The sequence below is a fragment of the Podarcis liolepis genome (genome assembly GCF_965112155.1).
Source record: "Podarcis liolepis genome assembly, chromosome: 5".
Lineage (NCBI taxonomy): Eukaryota > Metazoa > Chordata > Lepidosauria > Squamata > Lacertidae > Podarcis > Podarcis liolepis.
The window spans coordinates 16,690,536-16,702,792 of NC_139556.1; the positions used below are offsets into that span (position 1 = coordinate 16,690,536).

At 45.4% G+C, this 12,257-nt stretch overlaps 1 protein-coding gene across 1 annotated transcript in view; it reads right to left on the reverse strand.

Moving 5' to 3' along the window:
- The window catches only part of NFKB2 (nuclear factor kappa B subunit 2), an 86,990-nt gene that overhangs the window by 56,844 nt on the left and 17,889 nt on the right, over nt 1-12,257 (reverse strand). Inside the window, exons 3-5 of the mRNA XM_083502490.1 lie at nt 4,605-4,676; nt 3,144-3,211; nt 1,414-1,541 (exon numbers count right to left, since the gene is read on the reverse strand). Coding sequence (XP_083358616.1) covers nt 1,414-1,541; nt 3,144-3,211; nt 4,605-4,676 — 268 coding nt within the window. The remainder of the gene's footprint in view (nt 1-1,413; nt 1,542-3,143; nt 3,212-4,604; nt 4,677-12,257) is intronic.

Sequence of the window (12,257 nt, forward strand, 5' to 3'; positions counted from 1 at the left end):
AAAGAGGGAGTTTGGGCAGGGCAGCCCAATGAAAAGTTCCATTCAGCGTCTTGCAGCGGTGAAAAAGGCAAATGCAATATGAGGAATTATGAGAAAAGGAACTAAAAATATAGTAGCAAATATAGCCAGGCCGCTAAATAAATTTACAAGACACCTGCAGCCAAATAATTGGTTGGCAGGTTTAAATATATGTGACATGCAGCTTCCCACACTGCTCCTTGACCTTTACTGCACCCTTAAAATTGCCAGGTCACAATGCGGCAGTGAGAGAAAATGCCACAGATGGAAGAATTCTCCTTTTCCATGACTATTAAAAGCAGAGGAACTCTGCCAATGTCTGACACTAGAGTTAACCATGCTACGATGGCTTCCTTCTCCACGGATCCTAGTGTCAATAATGACACTCCTATCCCTAGGCTCAACACTAGTGACGTTTTGCCACATATACATGGAGTTTGCAGCCAAACCACAAATGCATGTTTTGCTAGACAAGCACGGGGCTACTACACAGAGTTCTTGAACTTCCTAGAGAGGGCCTTCTGTGAGGTCACTTCCCCTGCCTGCTTGGGGAGGGAATTCGGTAACAAAGGAGATAACCTTTGATACTTTCTCCTGCCTCTGAGGAGACTCTCTCTCCACCATGCTTCCAAAATGATCAGACGTGTCTAGGCACTCCAGACACACACAGTCAATTTTCAAGCCAACTTTTTATAATTTGTTTTCTTACTTGTGTTCTATTTGCTGCCTGCATTGAAATGTAAGTAAGCCTTTTTTGTTTATCTTACTAAAAACGTGTGGTTCATTCTCTGCAACGGGGGTGAAGAGGGGGCGGTCAGCAGGCCACAGATAAAAGGGATTAAAAGGTGTAATTGTGTAATTTCTAAACCTTAGTAAGTCACAAAACATATAAGTGTTTTACCCTGCTAAAAAGGTTTCACAGGCTGCTTACTTTTGTATTTCTCCCACCACGTGGATAAAGTTTTAATTTTAATCTACAGATTTAATCCTCAATCTATCTCCTGAACTATAGACATGCCACTTGAATTTAACATTTCACCCCACTCACTCTGTGATAGCACAACATAGTAATTATCTAAAAATAACATAAAATATCTCTACAATGCTCATATAAGCATAAGATGACTAGGTAATCAAGGCCACTGTTGTGTGATACATCCTAGATAAGAGATATGCATTCTACTCTTTAAACTCAAACTGCCCTCTCCTATCTTAAGGCTTTATATCAGAGACTGAAAGTTTGTGTATCTTCAGACGTTCTGAGACTACAACCCCCAACATTCCCAGCCAGCATGGCCAATGGGCAGGGGTGATAAAAGTTACAATCAAACAACACCTGGAAGGCCACAGAGTCCCTACCACACTTTACACAAACGGAGGAGTCAGTCGTCTTACCTGGAAGTTGCCCACCATAATGAGGCCAGCTGCACAGATCCAGCCTAAAGCCAGCCCCAAAGTGTTGAGAAGGGAAGAGCCGTAATGCTCTATAACGTGCGCATATCTCAGCAGGCCAACCAGCATCACTAGGAAAAGGAAGCAAGAATCAGCCTCAAGCATTGCCTGAAAAGCCTCTACCTAACTTGTACGCAAGACCGGCATTTCTGCCCCCATCGTAAGCCAGAAAAAGAGCAAGAACGTTGATGCCCCACCAAATGAGTTCTTGCAACTCATATGAAATATAAAGGTAAAGGGACCCCTGACCATTAGGTCCATCGTGACCGACTCTGGGGTTGCGGCGCTCATCTCGCTTTATTGGCTGTGGCCAGCATGACTAAGCCGCTTCTGGCGAACCAGAGCACCGCATGGAAACGCCGTTTACCTTCCCGCCAGAGCGGTACCTATTTATCTACTTGCACTTTGACGTGCTTTCGAACTGCTAGGTTGGCAGGAGCTAGGACCGAGCAACGGGAACTCACCCCGTTGAGGGGATTCAAACCGCCGACCTTCTGATCGGCATGTCTTAGGCTCTGTGGTTTAACCCACAGCGCCACCCGCGTCCCTAAATATAAAGGTAAAGGGACCCCTGACCATTAGGTCCAGTTGTCATACGAAATATATGAGGCAGCTAATGGCTAAAAATCTCTTTTTTTCATTTAAGAGAAAAGATATTCCTAGCCTTTCGCTTATCTATCTATCAATCATCTATCTATCATCTATCTATCTATCTATCTATCTATCATCTATCTATCATCTATCTATCTATTTCAAAGCATGCCAGCACCACCAGCAAAACAGCTACAGTACTCAGGGCCCAAAATCTCAGCTAAAGCATCCATGACAGATGACCACCCAACCTCTGCTTAAAAACCTCCAAGGAAGGAGAGACCACATCCTGCAGAGGGAGACCATTCCGCTCCTTCACAATTTCCCATTCTTCCCCCCCCCCCCTATATTTTGTTCTCTAACACTTCTTTTCTGATACAGAAGGGGGGGCATGTCTTCTTCACCTCCTTCTTCGCTACAATATATCCATTTATTTCCAATTGTCAATGTCAAAAGGGACTAAAATCTATAAAATTCATAGAAAATCAACGTGCCAATTTGCTCAATTTCTCTAGGACCCCATGACACCTCCCCTGTCCTCCATAATCCCTCAAGCAAGGTGTCAAGACCCTAATCCTGTCAAATCACTCTGCCAAGCCTTTCCTCCAGGCGATGCCAGGTGACAGACTATGCATACATGGACCATTGTCTTCTCAGGATGTGCTTATCTGTGCATATCTCCAGCTCTGCATATTCCCCCCTCCCTCCTCCATATGTTAATCCGGTGTAACACAACCTCTTCCTAATGTATTCGTGATGTAATCTGTGTAACCCAACCTCTTCTTAATGTATTCATGATGTAACTGGGATGTATTTTGCACTGTATTCTGGGATATGGAGGGAAATTTCAAAAGTTCATGTCACCCCTTTCTCGCTGTTCAATCTCGCCTTGAACCTGTTGCGCAATAAACTTGGATCTTCTGTAGTTTGCTCCTGCGTCCGGCTGAGCTCATTTTCTTCCACAGGGACCCGCGGACTTAATCCGACGAGCTGGGTGGCAGAGTAACCCCGCACCCAGATTTTTTCCATAACATTTTCTTACAAACAAATCCAAACATTTGCTTGGGGACAAACCGACTCACCCATGAATGAGCCCAAGCTGCAGATCAGGCTGAAGAAGCAACTCTCTGGTGGGAATGTACCACACTTGCTGTTGGGGAGAACATTGAGAAGGTATCAAAGCATGTTATCTCATAAGACCAGATAAGGAGAACAGTCCCAGGAATTTTGGCACCCCAGTCAAATATTGCATCACATGAGGCCATAGTCCTCACTGTGGCATGAAAACAAAGTTTTCTGTTCAGATTTTCCTGGATCTTATATTCTAGCCTGGAATTTCACTCTGGCCTGGTAAATAAACTCTCAAGAGAACTAAAAGGTCATGTAGTTAGGGCAGCTAAGATTATGTTGGAAGATTTAAATAAGGAAGGAGGGGCAATGTACAATTCAGCAGTGTTTAAACTGTAATTAATTTTACTCTTGCATATTATAATCTTTGCATGCAACAGCCACATTATATTTTCCTTTCTCAAAGATTCATTTATTATAATGTGCTGTTAATTGCACTTTGATAATAATAATAATTTTATTTATACCCCGCCCTCCCCAGCCAGGACCGGGCTCAGGGCAGCTAACATCAAAGTATGATACATTAAAAGCATAAATCAAACAATTGATTAAAATACAACTTAAAATCAAAATTGGAGCAGAATAAAATCAGATGGCAACCCATGGGTTATAACTATAGGGGATGGGAACATTGAATGTTCACCAGGCCCATCTGTTTGTGCTTACGTCTTTTATAAATATGCTTACGGCTTTTATAAACTGAGCAGCCGGGACCATATTACAACAGTTCAAAACTACCTACATTGGCTCCCAGTGTGTTTCCAACCACAATTCAAAGTGTTGGTGTTGACCTTTAAAGCTCTAAATGACTTTGGACCTGTATACCCGAAGGAACGTCTCCACCCACATCGTTCAGCCCAGAGACTGAGGTCCACCTCTGAAGGTCTTCTGATGGTTCTCTCACTACAAGGTTACAGGGAACCAGGCAGAGGGCCTTCTCGGTAGTGGCACCCTCCCTGTGGAACGTCGTACCCCCAGATGTCAAAGAAATAAACAATTACACAATTGATCAAAGACATCTGAAGGCAGCCCTGTATCAGGAAGCTTTTAATGTGTGATGTTCTACTGTGCTTTTGTATATTCTGTTGGAAGAAGCCCCGAGTGACTGGGGCAACCTCGTCGAATGGACAGGGAACAAAAAATATTTTTTTATTATAAGCCCCAGCAATCATCTGGTCAAGCAAGCAATAGTACAATTTAAGGACACACTCCAGCCAGGCAAAAGCATGTGAGGAGGATGCAGAGCTGGGCTGGTGAGAAGTTGTGGCCAGGGGAAGAGTCCTGAAGGCCAGGTGGATAGGAATGGAGGGCTATATTTGGCCTGAAATTTTGCATCCCTGGTCTGCAAGGCTGCTTCTGAAATCCAGACATCACCCACCAACCTGCCCCAGGGAGCAAGGAATAGCATTCCTTACCTGACAAGAGGGATATGATCCAACGTACAGCAGGAAATAGGGCTATCCAGCTCACAAGATTGATTATAAATCCTGCAAAGGAAAGCAGAGAGCATAACAAGAAGGCTTTGCACCTCTAAACAATGCAAACAATTTTAAAAATCTTCCCCCCAAAGAGGAATAACAGAAGAGTAAGTTTGGGTCCATTCAGAAAGATGCCATCCTGTCTAGAAATGGCCCAAACTCCCCCAAATATCACTTAGCATCGAATTCTATGGGCCAGCAGCAAAGAATGACAGGTGCAGTTGATTCCCCAAATACGGAGAATACAAAGAAGAACCAGGAAGCAGCATACTCACCAACTAGATATATATTCCCAAGGACAGATATTCTGCAATGCCACACAACAGCTGGGCAAGCATGGAATTCTGAGAATCCCAATTTTTTGTTTAAAAACGTTATATCTATCCCCATGAAGAATGGCTGTGAAGAGCAGCTCTTTTCATATTTGCAGCCATTGAATGAAGCAGGAGAGCAGCAATATTAGGGACAAGGATGGATTAGGGACTCAAGACTTCTCAAACATATAAACATAGTCTGAGGCCCTTATCTGTGTGTCCCTCCCAGAGAGGTTCAGAGGGTGGCAACTAGGGAAGCCTTTTCAGTTCATCATTGGTTGATATCCCAAGTGAAGCCTGCCCAGTGCTGACACACACACTTTTTCCTGTACCGCAAAGGCTTTCCTCTTCACGGGGCCATTTTGATGGAAGCTTGGCGTTTTAAAAACTTGCCTAGATACTGCTCTGTGTTGGGCAAATAACCCCAAGCCTAGTGGACTGGTTTAGCACTCCTGGAAGCTCTAAAAAACAAAACAAAGGCTCCTCTTTCCTCGGATGCCTTCTTGGAAATACAGTGGTACCTCGGGTTAAGTACTTAATTCATTCCGGAGGGCCGTACTTAACCTGAAACTGTTCATAACCTGAAGCACCACTTTAGCTAATGGGGCCTCCTGCTGCTGCCACGCCACCGGAGGACGATTTCTGTTCTCATCCTGAAGCAAAGTTCTTAACCTGAAGCACTATTTCTGGGTTAGCGGAGTCTGTAACCTGAAGCGTATGTAACCCGAGGTACCACTGTACAGATCAGATGCAGATGAGGGTGGTGTTATGTACTGAAGTTCTCACCCTGGGCCAGCAGGGGGATACTGTAGATAGTTATGGAAATGAAGGATCGAAAGTGACGTTCAGTGATTGGCTAGTTACAGGAAATGGTTACTGTTGCATTCTAGTGGAGCTCTATATAAGCAGGCTGACTGAGCTTCTCAGTCCAGTTCTGTTCCAGCTTACAAATAAAGAGCTGCTTTGGAGGAATCGCTGTGTCGTCTGATATGTTCGCCCACAACTTAACAGGTGGGGAACCTCCCTTTCAAAGGCAACAGAGCCAGGCCTTCCTGAGGCTGGTTCTGGAAAGCGGAAGTGAGCCACCAGACTCCAAATGGCCCAGAGGAGGGGAGAGCTTTCCCTGGAATAGACATGACTCATGCACGGGTTTGGCCAGGGGAGGCAACCATTCCCAGAAATTGCAAGGTGGCTTTGCCCTAAGGGGGAAACCTCAAGGGGGGAGAGGAAACAAAGCCGGACTTGCTGAAACTGGTCTTCCAGTTTCTTGAAAGTCTTTTCCCCCCCCATGAAAGAAGCCTCTGTTTCTTTGTCCCATTCGCTAATGGGTGCTTTCCTTTATCATTTTGATGGCTGCGGGAATGACCTTACCTTACCAGTTGAGAAGTGGCCGAGGGTAGTGTGTGTTTGTGTTTAAAGGTAAAGGACCCCTGAGAGTTAAGTCCAGTTGCGAACGACTCTGGGGCTGCAGCGCTCATCTCACTTTACTGGCTGAGGGAGCCAGCGTTTGTCCGCAGACAGTTTTTCCGGGTCATGTGGCCAGCATGACTAAGCCGCTTCTGGCGAACCAGAACAGCGCACAGAAACACTGTTTACCTTCCTGCCGGAACGGTACCTATTTATCTACTTGCACTTTGACGTGCTTTTGAACTGCTAGGTTGGCAGGAGCTGGGACACAGCAACGGGAGCTCACCCTGTCGTGGGGATTCGAACCGCTGACCTTTCGATCGGCAAGCCCAAGGCTCAGTGGTTTACACCACAGCGCCACCCGCGTCCCGCGTTTGTGTTTAGTTCCCATTGAACATTTTTCCAGTGCTCTTCTATTCCAGATTACTCCATGGCATCTTCCCCTGGGCTTTAACTGGTAGGGAGGCTGACTACCAAGCCCCCGAGACTGGTGCATTTGTTGGTTTTGTTTTTAACCTAAGTCTTTCCTGTTTTCTAATCCATCTTTCCACACTGATGCATTTTAAAAGAGAAAAGGACTTCCCTTAAGAAGAATTAACAATGCACATCTGTCAAGAGCACAGCCTCTCCAGCTTCCAGAAAGCCCAGCCAAGGACATCATGGGGTTTTCGGGACAGGCATTCACTGCACAATGCAGTGGAGAGATGATTTGTAAATGGAAGAAAAACACATCTGCAAAATCCCTTGGCCACATCAAAAGATACATAAACCCTGCACTCTATGCATGAGAATTTCACCAAAGTCCCCTTTGGTAATATAAGAATGCTATTTCTTTTCTTATGAATGGGTGAAGAATGATCGAGGGAAATAAATTTTAAATGCATTAAGAAACAGAAGCAGATTCTCTTTGCATCAGATCTAGAGATGAAAAGAGGTGGAAGGAACATTCTTTCATATGTGGTGGACTTGTAAAAGGGTAAACGAGTATTGGGAAATGATCCATAATGAATGGAAAAAATTGTTCAAAAGTACTTTCTAAAAAAACAAACACCCAACCCCAGTCCTTCCTGTTGGAGATAATTCAGACTGAAATTTTCAGGTGTCAAAAAAGATTATTTATGTATGCTACTACTGCGGCCTGTGTCTTGTTAGCCCCAAAATGGAAAACTAGCGAGGTCCCAACCAAAGAAGAATGGCAACTTGACAGAATATGCACAACTTGCAGACTTAACTTATAGAATAAGAGGAGAAGAAGAAGAAATGTTTAAAGAAGATTGGAAAACGTTTATTGAATATATGGGAAATAACTGTGCACAGCTGAAAACGCTGGCAGCATTAAGATAAATTCAACAGTGTAAATAAGTTTTGATGGTTGCAATAATGGAATACTGAATGGTATAGTTTTCGTAAAATATGAAGGGATTTATTATATGTACACACAGAGCTTCCCAATATGACACTGGCACAGCCGAGCCTCCAGCTACACTTGCTTTCACCCTGCAAGATACTAAAGACAAAACAACTTGTTCCATATGGGGTAAGAATTTGGCTTCTACACCACCAGCTCATTACCCAGGTGAGGGAACACCTTTTAAATAAAACACGGAACCAAGAGAATTGCAGCAAGCGTCAGCGAATCCAGTTAGGGACCTGGTTTAGGAACTATTGCAATAGGACGGCCTTGCCAACCAATCGTTCAACAGAACCAGTTAGAAAAGACTGCCCAGAGCAAATTTGTAACAAAGCTTATTATCAAACACAGCGCACAAAGAATAATAAAACATAATAATCAAAACAATTTGGGTCTCAATAAAAAAGCTGCGATATAAATGCAGTAAATAAATGATACAGCTGAATGGTTTTTAAGACGACCGATTCCCTAACTTCTCAGGAGTTGGAACTAATTTTGAACGACAGGATTGCCAGAGGAAGAGTGAGCAGAACAGAACAAGGGTTTTCCTGATTGCATCCATTTAGAAAGACTGCCATATAAATGATTTGCAGCAAAAGGCTCAGATATGGAATCAGAGAATTGTAGAGTTGGAAGGGACCCTAAGGATCATCTAGTCCAATCCCTTGCGGTGCAAGAATATGCAGCTGTCCCATTCGGGGATCGAACCTGCAACCTTGGCATCAGCAGCAGCATGGCCTCTAACCAACTGAGCTATTCAAGCAAAGATGTCTCGATTGCATTACTGGAAAATTGGGCAGGGGGAGATCAAGAATGTAGACACCCCCATGCTTGATCCCTTCTCATTTTATCCTCACAATAGCTCTGTGAGGTAGGTTAGACTGAGGGGCGATGACTGGCCCAAGCTCACCCAGCGAGCTTCATGGCCACGTGGAAATTTGAACCCTGCTTTCTCTCAGGTCAGGGTGGCGCTGTGTGTTAAACCACAGAGCCTAGGGCTTGCCGATCAGAAGGTTGGCGGTTCGAATCCCCGCGACAGGGTGAGCTCCCATTGTTGGGTCCCAGCTCCTGCCAACCTAGCAGTTCGAAAGCACGTCAAAGTGCAAGTAGATAAATAGGTACCGCTCCGGCGGGAAGGTAAATGGCGTTTCCGTGCGCTGCTCTGGTTGGCCAGAAGCAGCTTAGTCATGCTGGCCACATGACCTGGTAACTGGTTTCCATGACCTGGAAATTAGGTTGGCCACGACTGGACCTAATGGTCAGGGGTCCCTTTACCTTTACCTTTCTCTCAGGTTCTAGTCTAGCAAGAGACAGGCACTGCCGGGAATATTTTCATTTGAACTGGCTCAGAAATGTGCAGGTTAAAATGGCAAATTCTCTCCTAAGCCTCACCCCATCCCCACAAAACCAGACAGATGACATTTGGTGTCTCTCCATCTCCTTCCGAAGCTCTTTTGTTTACACCCTGAACTTATTTAAAGGCAGGAACACAAACAGTGGCAACCTCCTTCCTTCTCTCTCCCTCCTTGACCTCCCCCAAACCACAGCATTCTTGGCCCAGCTCAATATTACAATTTCCCCCTCTGTTTATGCGACAGAAGCAATTGAGAAAACTTGGTGGATTCTTTTCCAGGGCAAGCATGTGCACCCATATTTTATATCAGCTATTTCCCAGCTGGAAATGCGGAATCAAACTAAATATAAGTCTTTTTCTTGGCTGAAGTGCTTAGCCGCGAAGAGCTTCCAAGAAACACATTCTGCTATCTCTCCGACTCATCTCCCAGCACACCCTGTTAACTTCTCCGGAATGATTTTCATCCTTGACTACTTTTGAAAAAAATGCAAGGGCAGCTGTGTCGAAAAATGGGGCAGAATTGTGCTCCGAATTCAACTCAAAGGGAGCTAACAGAATCCTTTATAATAAAAACATTGGCTGTATCAAAACTAATCCCAAAGGCTTTTACGTACAAATAAACGACAACAACAAACAATAAGTCAGTGTCAGATCTGAACCCCTGCACAAGCCCAATTGCCAAACATAATACAGTGGTGCCCCGCAAGACGAATGCCTCGCAAGACGGAAAACCCGCTAGACGAAAGGGTTTTCCGTTTTGGAGTTGCTTCGCAGGACGAATTTCCCTATGGGCTTGCTTCGCAAGATGAAAATGTCTTGCGAGTTTTGAGATTTTTTTTTCGCTCCCCCCCCCTTTTTCTAAGCCGCTAAGCCGCTAATAGCCTTTTAGCAGCTAAGCCGATAAGCCTTTAATAGCTGCTAAACTGCTAATAGCGCTAAGCCGCTAATAGGGTTGCTTCGCAAGACGAAAAAACTGCTAGACGAAGACACTCCCGGAACGGATTAATTTCATCTTGCGAGGCACCGCTGTAGACTGGGGTGTGGACAATTCATTGGTGTCTTCCTAGTTGCATGGGAGGGAATCATACTGATAGGTGAAGGGATAAGGTCCATCTCTCCACAAGCTGCCTTGCGGTGAGAAATAGGCTCCCCCACCATGCCTATAACTAGTTAAGGTGGAATTGGGGGCCCGTTTTTAGCCTGAGAGCCACACTTCCTTCTGGGCAATTTTCTGGTATCCACATGCCAGTGGGGAAAAAGGGAAAAGTGGGAAGAGCATTGAACATAAACTTTTAGAAATCGTAGAATTGTAGATTTGGAAGGGACCCTGAGGATTATCTAGTTCATTCCGCTTGCAATGCATGAATATGCAGTTGCGCCCTACATGTATCGAACCTGCAACCTGGGCATTATCAGCACCATGCTCTAACCAACTGAGCTGAGCCACCCTTTTGGTGTCTAGGGGCACATTTGTTCAAAGGATAATAATGAATAAGGCTAGACGAATGCTCCAATAGTTGGAGCAGGGACACAGCCTGCAAAGTAGAGGGTTGGACTAGATGACCCCCCAGGATTCCTTCCAATTCTACGGTTCTATGAAATAACTAGCATGACAAAAACGGAGCAGAGATCACTTTCCTGGCATTTCCCACTGGAGCTATTGGACGACTTAAAATAAAACGGCAGCAAAAAAACGAGAAGTCTCCAGAGAAACTGACTGTTCTCCAGCGGAAACGAAGATTTCCCATGCCAAATTTTCAGCCGAGGGGACAAATTGTCATCATATTATGCTGAATAGAATTTATGGTGCTTCGTAATGACAGAATGCTGAAAAAGCTGTTCACCCGGCCCTATTTACCTAGGAAAGTAGCCCATCTAGAACTCTGGCCCTAAACCTTCTCTGTTTTGCAGGACGTCTTCAGGAGCAGAAAGGGCTAAGGAGCAAACCCTACACAAATCTGGAGTGAGGACCCTAGGAAGGTTGCATGGAGCCTTGTACGCCTCCTTCCAGCAACTCCTGCAGCCAAGCTGCTGCCAAACATATTGCTCTACTTTCCTTTAGACCAGAGAGTGGGGTCTTGTTTGGGCACCCAGGACCTCCATGCACACTGCCCAGAATTGCACCCCAGGAAGTTCACTTCAGTGCTCCTAATGTAGCGGTTTGACTTCACCCCCGGTGGAGCACTCCATTGTCTTTCAAGACACACGGATGCCAACAATTCTGGAAACTGGTTCTACCAACACCCACCTGCAAGGGATATGGGGTCAATTCATAAACAAGGCTAGCTCAAGGAATTTTGGTGCCCAAAGTAGAACATCCAAGTGAAACCCCACCAACGCCACCATTGCCATCATGAACATGTGTGAGACTCCAAGAGCACAAGTCTCTCACTCTCCCGCCCTTGACGGCACCCCAAAGCTGCCACCTGCCTCATCTTAGAGCAGGCACCCACAAACTCGGCCCTCCAGATGTTTTGGGACTACAACTCCCATCATCCCTGACCACTGGTCTTGTTAGCTAGTGATGATGGGAGTTGTAGTCCCAAAACATCTAGAGGGCCAAGTTTGGGGGTGCCTGTCTTAAAGCATATGCATGCGAAAGGTCCCATTTTCAATCCCAGGTAGGGTTAGGAAACACTCCTGTCTGAACCCTGGAGGGCTGCTGCTGCCCATCAGGCTAGATGGCCCAATAGACTCAGTCAGCAGAAGGCAGCTACCTGGGCTCCTAAGAGCCCCCTGTGTTCAGAGAGCAGCACGTGGGATATGGGTGGGGAATAAAGTTTCGACAGTTTGTGAAAAGCGAGTTGGAGGGAGCAATGGCTGAAATGTGACGGCACAACCCTTTGGTTCATCAGGACTTGATGCCAACTGGTACACTTCCTTCTGTTTCCTCAATACCCTCCACTTTCCATGCGATCTCTGCTCACTCGCTTAATATTTACTTGCCCTGCTCCATTTCCACTCTCTAAAATCCTCTGTCTGGGCAGCTTTCTGTGCCTCTTTGCTTGCCCTGATAGGAACAGACACTCCACAGCCACAGAGCAAGAAGGAATGCAACACACACAAGTCCACACAGGTGGCCCCCTGCAGCTGGATTCTCTAAG